At 29.6% G+C, this 14,613-nt stretch overlaps 6 protein-coding genes and 1 long non-coding RNA gene across 7 annotated transcripts; 4 read left to right on the top strand and 3 right to left on the bottom strand.

The window, feature by feature from the left end:
• The first annotated feature begins 1,168 nt into the window (after nucleotides 1-1,168).
• Nucleotides 1,169-2,341, top strand: LOC118071140 (uncharacterized). The gene is made up of 5 exons (XM_035090118.1): nucleotides 1,169-1,398; nucleotides 1,579-1,722; nucleotides 1,790-1,896; nucleotides 1,964-2,072; nucleotides 2,192-2,341. The coding sequence occupies exons 1-5, from the start codon at nucleotides 1,347-1,349 to the stop codon at nucleotides 2,269-2,271; spliced, it is 492 nt and encodes a 163-aa protein (XP_034946009.1). The 5' UTR covers nucleotides 1,169-1,346; the 3' UTR covers nucleotides 2,272-2,341.
• Nucleotides 2,342-2,995: 654 nt separating this feature from the next.
• LOC118071128 (uncharacterized) lies at nucleotides 2,996-5,234 on the top strand. The gene is made up of 6 exons (XR_004690853.1): nucleotides 2,996-3,283; nucleotides 3,381-3,734; nucleotides 4,073-4,412; nucleotides 4,476-4,728; nucleotides 4,797-4,999; nucleotides 5,091-5,234. It is a non-coding gene; the product is annotated as an uncharacterized lncRNA (long non-coding RNA).
• Nucleotides 5,235-5,500: 266 nt separating this feature from the next.
• On the bottom strand, nucleotides 5,501-7,878 carry LOC118071124 (kanadaptin). Its single transcript, XM_035090100.1, has one exon. The coding sequence runs from the start codon at nucleotides 7,665-7,667 to the stop codon at nucleotides 5,592-5,594; it is 2,076 nt and encodes a 691-aa protein (XP_034945991.1). The 5' UTR covers nucleotides 7,668-7,878; the 3' UTR covers nucleotides 5,501-5,591.
• Nucleotides 7,853-8,759, top strand: Ufc1 (Ubiquitin-fold modifier conjugating enzyme 1). Its single transcript, XM_035090104.1, has 4 exons — nucleotides 7,853-8,080; nucleotides 8,161-8,292; nucleotides 8,357-8,524; nucleotides 8,594-8,759. The coding sequence occupies exons 1-4, from the start codon at nucleotides 7,958-7,960 to the stop codon at nucleotides 8,672-8,674; spliced, it is 504 nt and encodes a 167-aa protein (XP_034945995.1). The 5' UTR covers nucleotides 7,853-7,957; the 3' UTR covers nucleotides 8,675-8,759.
• On the bottom strand, nucleotides 8,568-10,142 carry LOC118071125 (arginine-hydroxylase NDUFAF5, mitochondrial). Its single transcript, XM_035090101.1, has 3 exons — nucleotides 9,378-10,142; nucleotides 9,126-9,310; nucleotides 8,568-9,033 (listed from the first exon to the last, which is right to left on the bottom strand). Exons 1-3 carry the CDS (start codon nucleotides 9,935-9,937, stop codon nucleotides 8,744-8,746), a joined length of 1,035 nt encoding a protein of 344 aa, XP_034945992.1. The 5' UTR covers nucleotides 9,938-10,142; the 3' UTR covers nucleotides 8,568-8,743.
• A 7-nt stretch (nucleotides 10,143-10,149) lies between these two features.
• LOC118071126 (putative nuclease HARBI1) lies at nucleotides 10,150-12,074 on the top strand. The gene is made up of 5 exons (XM_035090103.1): nucleotides 10,150-10,320; nucleotides 10,484-10,687; nucleotides 10,773-11,059; nucleotides 11,171-11,714; nucleotides 11,908-12,074. The coding sequence occupies exons 2-4, from the start codon at nucleotides 10,488-10,490 to the stop codon at nucleotides 11,386-11,388; spliced, it is 705 nt and encodes a 234-aa protein (XP_034945994.1). The 5' UTR covers nucleotides 10,150-10,320; nucleotides 10,484-10,487; the 3' UTR covers nucleotides 11,389-11,714; nucleotides 11,908-12,074.
• A 232-nt stretch (nucleotides 12,075-12,306) lies between these two features.
• On the bottom strand, nucleotides 12,307-14,341 carry LOC118071150 (uncharacterized). The gene is made up of 4 exons (XM_035090136.1): nucleotides 14,007-14,341; nucleotides 13,499-13,772; nucleotides 13,280-13,419; nucleotides 12,307-13,132 (listed from the first exon to the last, which is right to left on the bottom strand). The coding sequence occupies exons 2-4, from the start codon at nucleotides 13,758-13,760 to the stop codon at nucleotides 13,121-13,123; spliced, it is 414 nt and encodes a 137-aa protein (XP_034946027.1). The 5' UTR covers nucleotides 13,761-13,772; nucleotides 14,007-14,341; the 3' UTR covers nucleotides 12,307-13,120.
• Between the last annotated feature and the right edge of the window lie 272 nt (nucleotides 14,342-14,613).

Genomic DNA, 14,613 nt, shown 5'->3' with positions numbered 1-14,613 from the left:
CACCCTCAGCTTATTTTCAGAAAAACAAGTTGTTTTCCGTAATTAATTGGAAGAATAATTTAATCAAATATATGAATTAATTTATAAGTATATAAAGTCACTTAAGCAAAAAAAAGAAAAAACAATTGCCTATGACTGGGATCGAACCCTGCCCAGCAAAATAAACGCTTGGTGCGCTTCCACTGAGCTATTATGATTTCAATAATGTGAATGATACTTAAAAACTATAAGCTGCAGGCTTGGGCACAGAGAGTGGGGGTAGAGCTTGCCGGTGAAGTGTCGGAACTCGCCGCGGATTGTTTAAACTATTTTTTATTGTTAATAAGTTGTTAAAAAAGGCTATTATCAATGTATTTGTACAAAAAAAGGTTAATGACCCTGTTCAAATATTGTCTCATTTGTCATCGATTAATTGAAAAATAATTTTACATAAAAATTGAAATTTAAAACTCATTTTTGATGTCGAAATCGAATCTTCTGACTACAGAGCCAGCATATTTTCATTTGCTTTGTTTACGTTTAGATATCGTAAGCTTCAGGCTTAGTAACAGAGGGTGGGGAATGTGCTTGCTCGTCAACTGTTCGAACTCGCAGTCTTCTCTGAAAAATAAGACGGAGATAGATAGACATATTTTGTGCTCTGTCTTGCTCGGAACAGATTATTCTGAAATTTGTAAATTTCTTGGTACCCTAAGGCTCCCTTTTTGTAGTGCATCCCTGAAAATTATCATTTTTCGAACGATTTCTCTGTTACCTACTCAATTTCAATTGATATCGAGCTTCGGCTTTTCGCCGCACAACGTGAGGGCGTAAAGTCAACTCCGGGAAACTTTCTGACTTCAGCCCAGCCTTAAAGAGACTTTTGACAATTTCTGTACTATTAAAATTTTTATCCTGAGGCGCCATCTTACAGTTAAGAAAATATTATTTTCCAAATAATTATGTTTTCTACATTATCATAACTCAATAATAAACGATTGCAGCGCCCTCCGTCATTTTATCACACTGAGTTGCCTTTCGCTTTTTTTTAATTAATGCCCGCAGGCTGCCAACTACACAGTCAAAAATTGGTACGACTGATTTTCGGCAAACATTCGCCGACCCCATCTTGTGGTCAGAGTATCAACTAAAAATTCCTGGCAACATGAAAAAGCCACTTCTGGGCTTCTAGGTACAGTACCGGACATAAATGCTGTGTGATTTTCTATAAGACGGTATAGGGAAATCACATGTATAACCTTTAAAAAATTAAACAGCATTTATGTTCGGTACTATAAGACAGTATTTATGGCAAATACTACATAATAATATTTACGTATAAATTTAAAGAGGTTATTATTTACATTATGAACGACAATGAAGGTTTTACTTACCGTTCTACTTCTAATTTAACTACTAGTAAGTATTTCTACCTTTTAAATAAACAATAACATTTTCAATCTACTTCTTGATAAAAATACAGTTGAATACCAAACATTTTATGTAGACAGACCTATTTTTGTCGATTCATTTTCAACAATGGACGCTTTCTTTTAACCATATTTTTTCAATTTCGTAATCATTTTATCTTTCTTTCAGTTTGGGCATTAATTGCTTCAGTAGGATGGTATCTTCTAGCTATTGCTATAGCACTTTTTTGTGCTTCACCATATTTAGGAGAAAAGTATCAAAGTTGGAAACAAAAAAAAGATGAAGAAGAATATAAAATAAAATATCATAAAAGTATAAATTTATAAAAGTATCAGTACGATGCATAGTTTATTTCTTATCTTTATTTTTTCATTTATAGACCCCGACTTATTCGAAGAAAGATCAAGAGCAATAGAAGCAGCAAGGCAGAAATTACAAGAAAAATATAACGAAGAGGCCAGAAAAGCTCAAGAAAAAGAAGAAGAAGTGAGTATCAAAATCAGTTTTAATGATAATTTTTTAATCACTTCATAATTTTTATATAATTTAATAGAGGAAACGTTTGAAAAAACAACAATTATTAAACTTGAAAAAAGATGGAGGTCAAAGATTAGGCACAGCAGATGATGCTTCCACATCTAAATCATCGAAACTTTATGATGGTAGTGTCATTTCCGTACTTTATATAAAAACAAAATAATTAACTATAATTACTTGTATAGTTAAAAATAGATTTATTAAATACAATATATAATAACTTCAATAAAAATTATTATTTTAGAATATAATCCATTGATGGGAGATTCTAGTCGTGGATATAAACCACCAAAAAGAAGTTGCTGCGGAAAAGGATGTAAATAATTCAACTAATCATCATCATAAAATGTAAAATTTATCTGTCAATTTATAAAAAAATATCTGACTAATATAATTGAATTTTCATTTTTATTTTACTTAAACAAGGGTTGGAAATAAATTTAAAAATTTGTCATTTAAATATTAAAATATTAATTTATTATTTTCTGCAAGAATTACTTGTCATGTTTATTTTATTAATCTATTTCTTATCTGCTTCAATTTAATTAGCTTTAAAATACTGTTTACTATGTATCTTTCATTGTTTTAATTATATAAATATGAATTGTCAATGACCTGTGTTTAACATATGATTAAATTTATTCAAAATTTATACAATGTTCGACATAATATAAATTGAATGTAATTTTCAGATATCTAATTCTTTTACTAACAATGGAACACCAAATTTCCGTGTATGACAAACATTATACATATATAAAACTAATCTATTAGATAAATTTTAATACATAATTCACTTTGACGTCAAGGAAATTTTTGTTACATTCTTTATACAATGTGAAATTTATTTAATTGCCGCAAACTATTAAAATGATAAGCATAATTATATTTATCATAAAAGTAATTGAGATTTATGATTAAATCGAATCACATTTAATATAAAATAAAATTCATCATACTATGTTTTTTATTATTATATTGTAAGACAACTAATGAAGATGATGTGTTTAATTATCTCATCATTTATTGTCTTTTTTGTTCAATTCAATGGAGGAAATTCAAATCCTCCGGGTAAATGTACATAAAAAAATTTACACATTTTTAGCATGACTAGTAGTAAGAGAAGGTGACAAAGTTACCTACGCCATTACAAATGATAATTCCAATATTTTATCGTGTGTAGCTGTTCACGATGATCAGCACTAGCAAATTATGCACGTTTGAATTTTCTCGAATAAATTTAAATGATGCAGGAAAGTGGACTATTTATACAAGTTCTATGCTAGGTAGTGACACTAGTCAATCTTCATATATAATTGAAATATATGTCCACATGGTATGTAACATTCTTGAAGCTTATTATTTTTCATATTATTTATGTTCCTATTTTACATAAAATAATTTATTAATGTGTTTTAAATAATATTTTATAGAAAACCATTTTGTTACCATAAAGTTGGTTCTTATTAGAACTCAGGAACTATGTAACAGTTTTCCCTCAACTATAATATTGGGCTGGTAGTTAATTTTATTACTTTATTTCTTATGATTGAAAAATTCATCATAAATCTTAAATAAATTTATTCATAGCGTGAAGATAATTATGATTTATTAAATCTCAACCAAAATAATCTAGGAATAGAACGTTATGGAACATGTGGTGTACGAATACATGTTGATGAATCGAAGTATGGAACTTGGCAACTTCTACAAACGATGAACAATATAAAATAATACAACTGGAATTTAAAATATGAAGACCGTATAGAGATAATTATCACGTTAATGTAATTTGAAAATTCATTTCATAATAGTTATTTACTTTGATTCTTAACTTCCCAGTAAAAAGTTATTATAATAGATCCGATTCAGCAAATTCCAAATTTCGACTTTTCTTTACTGTTCACGATCTCTTAAGTCGAATTATTTTTAAGGGGAATTACGTTCATTATCGACTTTCCTCTCGTGTATCTCAAGAATAAATGACGATATCGAAATGGGACCAGTTTCGTTTAATGCATAATTATGTAACTTAAATCTAGTTAAATTTTGAGGGTCGCACCTAGACCATATTTTATATTTTATTCTTTTTCAAAATAACTTTGTAACTTCTTCATTATTTCAGACAACGCTTGTCTGGCATCATGGTCTTTCAGCAAAAATTGGATTACCTGAATATCTGGAATATACATATTGTAAAATAACACAGCCCGATGGACGATATACTATTTTCGGGTATAATAATTGTACGAAAAAAATAGATGCAGTGAACTACATATACGAAGGAATATGGAAAATCCAATACTACGTTCCAGAACTTCTTGATATCATTACAATATATTTTAATGTAAAAGTTATTTCAAAATTATAGAACCTTTCTATCATACATTGACACCAACACAATTAGCATGACAGAGGCATATATACCAAATCATTTTTACGTGAAATGAGGTGACAGCTTACAGGTAAATGATTATAATATCGAATTTTTTTTTACTTATTAATTCATTTGAATTATGTAATTTTAGATAGAGTGTCCTAGATACGCATCTTTAAATTATTGTTGGCTTTATAGTCCTAATGGTACAATATATGCAAGTTCGTATTATATAAGCTCCGAAAAAGCTTTAATGTATAAAGGTAGAAATTTAGCTGCTGGTATTTGTGGTACCACGATTAAAAATGCTGACTATAAACATTTGGGTAATTGAAGCTGTTTATTAAATACTATTGGAGGTGATGAAATAAAAGTATCTAATGCCATTGTAGTATCAGTTACAGGTCTGTAGTATAATATATTAAATTCATTAAAATTAATCACTAATTTATACATACAATATTTTTTTTAGATTCATATTATATGCAAACCAAAGTGTAATTAAGATGAATAAGAATGAAAAAACAACTCTTACTTTGAGAATATTACCTGGAAAATATGTAACCATTAACTATTGTCGGTGGCATTATCCTAATGGAGCCGAAATTCAAAGAGACAATTCAAGCCAATATTCTATGTCACATAATCGAAAATCGTGCTCGTTGACAATGAATGGTATAAATATGCATTGACTTCATTTTATCGTTTTCATAGACATTAGAGAATATTTTGTATTTATTTTTTATAAAATTTGTAATAATTCTAGAATACAAGCCTGAAAATATCGGGAAATGGACTTGCTATGCTGGGTTATTTAATGATTCAGAGGATATATTTAGGAAAGAAATATCTGTGACAGTAACTGTGATTGAAAATGAAAATAATTTTTAATAAATTAATGCTGTCAAAATTTGTATATAATATTTTACAATTATTAATCGAAGAAGAAGTGAAAAAAGTAGTTTTTATCAATATTAAAGTATCTTTGGGGAATCCCCTTAGTTTGAAAATAATGATTACAAGAATAAGTTATCATTCATTCTCGTATTTAATCAGTATAAATTTATATACATAATAAAATCTTTTGTTTATTTTAGAAAGCATTTTGATTCCATATGATGAAATATTTTGATATAAGATTGAGTAAAGTAATTGTTTTTGTTTACTTTCAAGAAATATTATCAATATAAAAAATCTAATCACATTAATATTGATAATAGTAATATTAATAATAATTTATGAATAAATTAAAAATATTTTTCACTTATCAATAACCAAATTTTTCATTTAAACTTGTTCTTCCATCGCCGCTCTGATTTTCAGGTGGAAGCCACGTAGAATAATTTTCCTGATATACATCTTGATTTTTTTGCATTTCTTTTTCAAGTTTTTGTTTCATTTTTCGCATACTTTTTTTCTTTGTCTTATTTATTTCATCTTCTTCGATTTTTTTTTTATTATCTTCAGCCTTATTTTTATTTGTTTCTATGTTTTCATCATCTTTTAGTTTATTATGATTTTCTTCTTCTACTTTTTTTACTGTGTCAACTTCTTTAGCAGAACTTATTAAACCATAATGTACTTTATCCAGAAACTGCTCTTCTTTTGTATTTTTAGTTTCATTGGAATCTTTACTATCTTTTGATTGACTGTCATCTGTACGTTGTCGTTTTTGGGAACTAATATTTTCTTCTGTACTTTTAGAAGCCGTTACACTGCTGGGAGGATTTAATGCTGGTAAAGTAGCCGGTTTCGCAATATTTACTAATCTTCTCAATTTTTCTTCCTCTTTTTTAAATGCTAGTAATTTCATCTTTAATTTCATCAAATCGCTTTTATTCAAAACGGCTGAACTTAAATTTGACATGAATGCATCTAAAGCATCCGCATTAGAATTAGAATCTGCACTTTTTTGAGCATCATTATGGTTTTTCAAAGTTATTTCAATTTTATTTATTTCTTTAACAACAATCGAGTGTTTTTCGATCAAAGAAGTATAAGTTTCTGCTTTTTCTTCCAATTTACCAGCATTCCTCATTCGTTGTTCTCTTTTACGTTCTACAGTGCCAGTTCTATCCAAGAAATTATCTTCATCGGAATCGTAATAATCTTCTTCTTCCCAATTTCTTGATTTACGTTTCCTTCCTTCATGTGTTGCCTGTCTTAACAGACCATATCTGTCTAAAATTCGACAAGCTTCCAGTGCACATTGAATAACAGCTTCCTTTTTTTTACCTTTCACTAAAGCTTCTGCTTTAACAGTTTTACTTGATGCATCTATAGGTAGTTCAACCCAACACAAAAATTGGCCCACACCCTTTTCTTCTGTCTGATACTGTAAATCATATCCTTCTCTTTCAAACCATCCGCGCAATGTTTTTTTAGGATCGTCCAAAAATAATTCTTCATTATTGGTCATTGCATAAGGATTCTCGGCCAGATCTGATTCTTCATCAGCATCTTCACTTATTCCCCAATCAATACCTTCAGCTTCTTCCTTTTCTTTTTTCATTTTTTCTTCTTCTAAGCGAAGTTTTTCTTCTTTTTCCTTTTTTAATAATTCCAACCTTCTCATTTCCTTCAATTCAGATACAGAATATTCAGATTCTTCTTCTACCTCGTCTGATGGTGTCTGAATAATAAATTTACGTTGGCTACAACCGAATTTTACCATATGTCCTCCGCGAAGCCTCACATAAGTTTTTGGTCTTATTCGACATCCGTTCCAAAAAGTACCATGAGTGCTTTCTAAATCGTATAAGTAATATCCTGGACCATTTTTATCATCGCCTTCGAGTCTATATTGAAGAATAGCATGAAATCTAGAAATAGTAGGATGAGCTAAAGGTATATCACACATAGGAAGTCGTCCAATAACATAAAAACTTTTCTGTGTTAAGTCAACCGTATCTAAAATAACTCCAGATTTTAATACTTCAATTTTATATCTATTTTGTGGCTTACCGCTCCACGCCGGTTCTTTGTAATTCAGCGGTAGCTTATAATCAGATATATTTTTTTGCCCAGTATTGTCTAATTCTGATGTTTCTGTATTTGTTTGATCTGATTCAAGACATGTTGGCTGAGGAATTACTAATTTAGTAGCAGAAATGGTACGTATTGAACCAGTTTTACCTTTTCGCGGTCCAACTATTAAGACTGGTTTTTTAAATTGTTCTTGATTTGATGTATTTAATAATTCATCTTCAGATTTTGATTCTTCTTGTTGTTCAACTTGAGGTTTTGTCAAATTTAATTTTTCTTCGTCATTATTCTTCTCATTGTTTTGATTACTACTCGATTCTACTGACTGCTCATTACTATTGTTATTATTTGATTCCATTATTCTTAATCACTATTTCTATTGTATTATTAAATTATTAACAATAAATAAGTAATTGATCATTGAGTGAGGTTAGAAATCACAGTAGAAACCGCTATAAAAACTTTGTTGATTATCAACATCATCAGCTGATACAATTTCACGTAAAGTTAGGTATATTTCTGATAGATGGAGTATGCATGATGATGCATCAGCTGATTAGCTGTTGACAGGAGATATAACATGTTCTAATATTTTTTGACTCCAAATTTTTGTGATCATTGTGTGACTATTACATAAATTTTTAAAGAATGGTAGACGCTTCAACAAAAAAAACTCTTAGTGGAATTCCTTTATTACAAACTAAAGCAGGGCCTCGTGATAAAGAATTATGGCCAAAAAGACTAGCAGAAGAATATCGAGCTCTTCTAGTGGTAATTCAAAATAAAAGAATGTATTACCCACGAATGTGCCATATGTTAGATTATTTATAATTTATTTATTTTTATTTCAGTACGTAAAAAGTAATAAAGCTTCTGATAATGATTGGTTTAGATTAGAATCAAATAAAGAAGGTACAAAATGGTTTGGAAAATGCTGGCATATTCACAACTTGCTAAAATACGAATTCGACGTCGAATTTGATGTAAGTATAATGTTTCATATCAAATTTAAATACAGATTTCGTTGATATAAATTAATTTTGATAGATTCCCGTCACGTATCCACTTACTGCACCTGAGATAGCATTGCCTGAATTAGATGGAAAGACTGCAAAAATGTATCGTGGTGGGAAAATTTGTTTAAGTGATCATTTCAAACCACTTTGGGCTCGAAATGTTCCCAAATTTGGGCTTGCTCATGCAATGGCCTTAGGAGTAAGTTTTTAATTTATTCTTTTTGTCTAAATTAAAACTTTACTATATTTTAATTGGATTATATTTCAGCTTGGACCTTGGCTAGCTGTAGAAATTCCAGATCTCATTGAGAAAGGCATCGTAAAACATAAAGATCAATGTCATGATTAATTTTTAACTTGAAAATCATTCCTTAAATATGTTATTATGTTATTAAATTTTTTTAAATTTAATAAATGATTATTTATCACTATCATCTAATTTAATTTTTTTTGTATCTCTCATAATTTCATTCAATTTATGCAAATCTTTCAAAGATACTTCACCAGTTCCTCTTTCAAGAGGCTTTGGTTGACTAGGATCGGGCTTCCATCCTAACATATATATTATTTGAAAAGTAGCCGGTACATATCTACTACCATCTTTTTTCTTTTTTGAATAAAGTTCCTCGTATATAGCAGCAGCTGCTACCATTGTATCTCTTTTTAAGTGTAATATACGATTTCTGGCCGCATTGCTTTCACCCATCCCTTCATTTGGTAAAACAATCAATTGATAATATTATTATTATTTATCTTTTCCCCAATCTTAAAACAGCTAGTTAATTTTAACGAAATCCTACCTTTTAAATCTCGCATAACTTCAAACATGGATGGAAATCCTATGACTATTTCATCAGTATCAATAGTTAACATGGTGAATCCTGATCGATTCATTAAACCTCCTATATCTCGAATATGAGTAAATGGAGAAATGTGAGGAGAAATACCACCATCTCTTTCTAACTCTGCTAGCTGCAATGATGATCTTAAAAAAAACAAATATATAAAATGATATAAAATAAAATTATAATTTTCAATTAAGCAATAAATACCTTAATTCATAAAGTGTATCTCCACCAAATATTGCTGCAATAAATACTCCATCATTTTTTAAACATGTAAAAATTCTATTGAAACATCCTGGAAGATCATTGATCCAGTGAAGATTTAAACAACTGAGAATTAAATCAAAGCTGTTTTGTTCTAATGAGAAATTCTCCTCATCAAGCATTAATTTTTTAGTATTGATGTCTTGAGGAATTTGAGCTTGCTCCAAATAACTTGGACACATATCTACTAAAGTTAAATTTTTTATATTTTCTCCTGTTAAATGTTTACTAACATGACCTCGACCACATCCAAGATCCAGAACATTTTTGAAATTCCTTTTGATATCAAATACTCTGTCAGCTAGTCTGTACCCTATTTCATCTTTGAGATAATCGTATTTTTCAACATCAGGGCTTCTGGCAGCTCGTTCTTTCTGTAATAGTTTTGCTTGCCTATCGAAGACATTCATGATGCTGTTAGAGGGTAAATTGTTGCATGACTGAGAAATACTAAAACTTCGAGTATTGAATGATATCTTACGAAATATTAATTTGGAAAGCATTTTGGTCTGTTGCACAATTTAAAAATTTATTCAAAACTATACGAAATATTTTGAATCATTTTCTGTTACTTATTTAACTATTTCTAAGAAATTCAAAAACCACATCAAGTGTAAACTTATTATTTAATAATAATAATATATTTATTTTGTGATGGCTCGGGATGCGCATGCCCCCATGCTGCCACTATCTTCTCCGGTATAGTTAGGGCGAGTTTCACCACATAGCAGACTGCTATTGTGTACCAACTTAAAATTTCAAAAATAAAAGAAATTACCATTTGTGCCATCTGGCGAGTTCTGGTGAAGTAACTTATGTTCTTGGAAAGAAATTTCAATATGGTTGACCGGCAAAAGTGATTGTAAACAAGAATAAGACTGAATAGGTAAATTTTACTCCTTATAACTTTTCTTTCACTTAATTCACTCATTAATCATCACTTATTGATAAATAAACTTCTTAATTATCTCAATATAGTGCAGGTAACTGCAATTTATATTAATTTTTCTCATAAATATTATCTGTATGCTATGATTTATTTTGTTCAGGAGAATGAATAATCTTTTGCTACTGATTCTTTTTGACGATGATGATGATGATATTGTCAGAAGGCCTCGGATAATTCGTCCTCGAATGAATTGGTTCGATACTTTTGATGACGAAGATTTTGTACAAAGATTTCGCCTAACCAAAGCAATGACAAGGGAAGTTTTTGAGCAAATAGAGGCAAGAATAACTCCCGACTCACCACTGTATGTAATAAATTTAATATTAAGCGCATATGAATAGATTATTTCTAGGCATTTCAATTTCATGTACATTCATTTCAATTTTCAGCAATAATGCGATTCCACCAATGATCCAGATGCTTGTAGCCATGAGATTTCTAGCTACTGGATCATTTTACATCACAATAGGAGATTTTACTGGTATTAGCAAAACTAGCGTTTGGCGAATCGTGCATAGAGTATCAGAAGCAATTGCTGGATTGAGGGAATGTTACATCTATATACCGCCTTCTCATCAAGAAATTAGAGCTATTCATAGTCAAAATTTTAGTCAAGCCGCCTTTCCTCGTGTCCTGGGTGCTATCGATTGCGTCCATGTTCGGGTTCGTTCGTATGGTATGTATTCATATACAATAACTCATCTTGTTATAATGCGATATATACATACATGTATATAATTTCAATCAATTATGTAAACTATTACAATTTAAGGTATCAATATTACAGGTGAAGAGTATGCAGAGTTATTCCGGAATACGAAATCGTTTTTTTCAATCAACACCCAAGTCATTGTCAATTCGAGATTGGAGATTATAGATATTGTGTCACGTTGGCCTGGATCGGCACACGATGCTACCATATTTGACAATTCTAGAATAAAAAGACGATTCGAAAACGGTGAATTCTATAACTCATTGCTTGTAGGTGATTCTGCATATTCTTAAGTGCCATTTATTATGACACCATTGCACAATCCTATGACTCCAGCTGAAGTCCTTTATAATGAGTCACAAATTCGAACACGAACGATGGTTGAGAGATGTTTTGGTGTTTGGGGACGAATGTTCGCCGTTTTAACTATAGGTTCCAGGTTTTTTAAATCAGAGTTGAGTATGCATGCAATAATTGCATCCGCTGTGTTATATAATGTGACAAGAAGAGCAATTCCTCAATCGCTAATAAATCAAAGAGCTTATGATCAAATTCCTGAAACTCATCAGCAACTTATACAAAATCAGCAGAGACATATAATAAATAATTATTTTCATAAGTAAGTATCGAAAATTAATATATATTATGATTATTATATTATATTCCATGGTGGAAATATATCTACAACAAACTACAATTTTACACAACCATGCAAAATGTTGTCAAAAATTGTAATTTGTTGTAGAGTCACGTAGAAAGTTGTAGATATATTTCCACCAGGGTTGTAATTTATTGAGTCTACTCTGTTTCAGTTTACTTTGAATGGGTATCTTTGATATGCTTTGATTGTGTACATTACATCTACTATACATCTATTTAGATTATTATCTGTAAAAAGATTTGATAAAATAATAACATGATAATGCAATAATAAGAATGTCGTTTACAAAGGTTTATAGATGTTTATTTATTTTTAACTGTGATAATAAAGTTATACAGTGTATATTAAACTTTTTTAATCATACATGTTGCCATTTTCACAAAAGTAATATTAAGATCTTTTTAACTCAAAAAAATACAAAATGTCGAGTTACTAAACTACGAATTAATAATTTTTTCATGTTTTATACTAATATTATTAATAATTAAATATGATTTAACATTTATTAATGATAGAACTTGCAATACTTATCGACTTAGAATCACAATCATATTGCATAGTAATACTTTCATCACGTGCATAAAAAATATATTTTTTTTCACAAAACTAAATAACATTTTCTTATACTAATTTGTTTTTTAACATATTAAATGCTGATCTACTAATAAAACTTTTGCACATAGATCATTCTTTTTTAAAGAATACTAAACGTTATTCATAAAATTTTATGAAATAATTCTTTCATTTAAGTTTAAGAAGAAACATATGCTCAATCTCACATGTAAATATTAAGATTTAAAAACGAATTAACGAACTATAATTAATACTTGAACGATAACATTTGGTTATTAGACTATATTGTTAAAATTGTACTTTCGTTTTTAAATATATCATATATCTATGTCCTCTAATCGGATTCGGAACTAAGCAAAATCGAATCATCATTCTGAGAAGCAGTCTGTTGATTCTCATCATTATAATCAGGTTTTTGTACTTTAGCATGGCTAGCTATATTTTTCTTTATGTTATCATTACTAGAATTGTTTTTTTTCATTTTATTCAAACCAAAACATTTAGCTTTTAGAATTTCCAGTTCGAGATTTTCTCGCGCTAACTTTGTTTTTAGATATTCTTTTTCTAATGCTTGGTTTTCAGTTAAACTTTTTTTAAGTAATTGAAAAGCTTCTACTTTAAGAGACGTTAATTCGGTTGCAGACCACTTTTGTCTTGATGCATTAGTAATGCCCGTGGATGTACTAGGAATTGGCTGTGAAACATTACTGACGGCATTACGTAAAGAAGCACTCAATGATGCTTTTAACTTCTTCGGGTCCCATTTGTTCCATTTTTCTATTTTTTTTTGTTTAAAGTAAATGCTATAAAAAATAATAACTAAATGTTTCTTATTTAAATTATCATTTTGTGTCACAATTAATAACTAAAAATCTATGAAAACTCAATAAAAATTAATACATGTATTAAGATCTAAAAATTCTAGAATAAAATAAAATAATTCAACTTACATCAAACACTACTTTGTTAGGACATTCATTTTCAGCATCACTATCGAATATATTCTGTAGGCCTTCTACAGAGAATGGATGAATTATTTCCAATGCTGCCATATCAATTACACTCATTTGACCTGTATTAACACCTCCACCTGTAAAAATTAGTATTAATGATAATTGATAGTAAGTCTGGATTCGAATTATTATTGATTTTATTTATTATTAGGTTACCTGTAGCACGTGTTTGTTGCTTAGATTGTGCTGCATTTTTTCGAGCACATTGTTTTATATGCTGCCAGCAGTTTCGCAAGGATGCAGTATTTCGTTTGAATACAACTTTCTTGTTGAATGTCTCCGTTATGACACTCCATGCTTCATCTTTTTCGAGATTTCCGATTGCATCAGTTCTCTTATTCTCCACCACTTTTGAATGTTGCTTTACCAAATCAATTAGTATTAGTTTGTCATCAACGGAATAATGTTTTTGTGACATTTCAATAATAATCTAGAATGAAATTACATTATTAAAATGAATCATTCATTTCCATTGATTCAAATGTATGAACATAAATGAGCCTTTAACCTTACTTCTTTCAATTTCTATGCTAATAACAATTGCTACTATTTGTTTACATTTGTTCAATAAACGATTTTCTAGCTAATACATGATTCAGTAATAATACTTACTAATATTTATTGTAAAATAAGTGAAAGAAAAGTTATAAGGAGTAAAATTTACCTATTCAGTCTTATTCTTGTTTACAATCACTTTTGCCGGTCAACCATATTAAAATTTCTTTCCAAGAACATAAGTTACTTCACCAGAACTCGCCAGATGGCACAAATGGTAATTTCTTTCATTTTTGAAATTTTAAGTTGGTACACAATAGCAGTCTGCTATGTGGTGAAACTCGCCCTTAGACATACATCTCCGCACTGCGAAGAAACTTGGAAACACTTTTGACGATTGCCACCCTAGGGTCTTTTATGGACGTGTCGATACTGTATGGCGGTAAAAATCCAAACTTTTTGAGTTCCTTGTAGAGGATTTGCCTCTACTTCGCAAATCTTTTACATCTCCAAAAAATATGGTCCAAATCTTCATCTTCTTCTTCACACTCGCACAAGGGGCTATCTTTAATATTTATTTTGAATAAACTAGAATTCAAAGAATAATGTCCGCTTCTCATCCTAATGAAGGTGACAATTTCCTCTCTCTTAAAGCTGTTGAATTCTGGTCTAGCAAACCACGGTTTTTTGCTAGTTAAAATATAACTCTTGAAATACTTTTTTCCTTTAGTTTTACCTAAGTCAGATAAATATTTCTGACCTGCAATATCTTCTTC

This window comes from Chelonus insularis, unplaced genomic scaffold (genome assembly GCF_013357705.1).
Source record: "Chelonus insularis isolate UGA/USDA-ARS -01 unplaced genomic scaffold, ASM1335770v1 contig_75_pilon, whole genome shotgun sequence".
Lineage (NCBI taxonomy): Eukaryota > Metazoa > Arthropoda > Insecta > Hymenoptera > Braconidae > Chelonus > Chelonus insularis.
This window is presented reverse-complemented; position numbering and strand designations above follow the sequence as displayed.

Bases quoted from the DNA above. Each gene is read 5' to 3' on its own strand.
- LOC118071140 (XM_035090118.1), top strand. From the start codon at position 1,347: ATGAACGACAATGAAGGTTTTACTTACCGTTCTACTTCTAATTTAACT. The intron at 1,399-1,578 runs GTAAGTATTTCT...TCTTTCTTTCAG, and splicing joins TACTTCTAATTTAACTACTA to TTTGGGCATTAATTGCTTCA. The intron at 2,073-2,191 runs GTAGTGTCATTT...TTATTATTTTAG, and splicing joins ATCATCGAAACTTTATGATG to AATATAATCCATTGATGGGA.
- LOC118071124 (XM_035090100.1), bottom strand. From the start codon at position 7,667: ATGGAATCAAATAATAACAATAGTAATGAGCAGTCAGTAGAATCGAGT.
- Ufc1 (XM_035090104.1), top strand. From the start codon at position 7,958: ATGGTAGACGCTTCAACAAAAAAAACTCTTAGTGGAATTCCTTTATTA. The intron at 8,081-8,160 runs GTAATTCAAAAT...TTTTTATTTCAG, and splicing joins AATATCGAGCTCTTCTAGTG to TACGTAAAAAGTAATAAAGC. The intron at 8,293-8,356 runs GTAAGTATAATG...TAATTTTGATAG, and splicing joins AATTCGACGTCGAATTTGAT to ATTCCCGTCACGTATCCACT.
- LOC118071125 (XM_035090101.1), bottom strand. From the start codon at position 9,937: ATGCTTTCCAAATTAATATTTCGTAAGATATCATTCAATACTCGAAGT. The intron at 9,311-9,377 runs GTATTTATTGCT...GTTTTTTTTAAG, and splicing joins GATACACTTTATGAATTAAG to ATCATCATTGCAGCTAGCAG. The intron at 9,034-9,125 runs GTAGGATTTCGT...TACCAAATGAAG, and splicing joins AGTTATGCGAGATTTAAAAG to GGATGGGTGAAAGCAATGCG.
- LOC118071126 (XM_035090103.1), top strand. From the start codon at position 10,488: ATGAATAATCTTTTGCTACTGATTCTTTTTGACGATGATGATGATGAT. The intron at 10,688-10,772 runs GTATGTAATAAA...TTCAATTTTCAG, and splicing joins ATAACTCCCGACTCACCACT to CAATAATGCGATTCCACCAA. The intron at 11,060-11,170 runs GTATGTATTCAT...TCAATATTACAG, and splicing joins TGTTCGGGTTCGTTCGTATG to GTGAAGAGTATGCAGAGTTA.
- LOC118071150 (XM_035090136.1), bottom strand. From the start codon at position 13,760: ATGTCACAAAAACATTATTCCGTTGATGACAAACTAATACTAATTGAT. The intron at 13,420-13,498 runs GTAACCTAATAA...TAATTTTTACAG, and splicing joins GCAACAAACACGTGCTACAG to GTGGAGGTGTTAATACAGGT.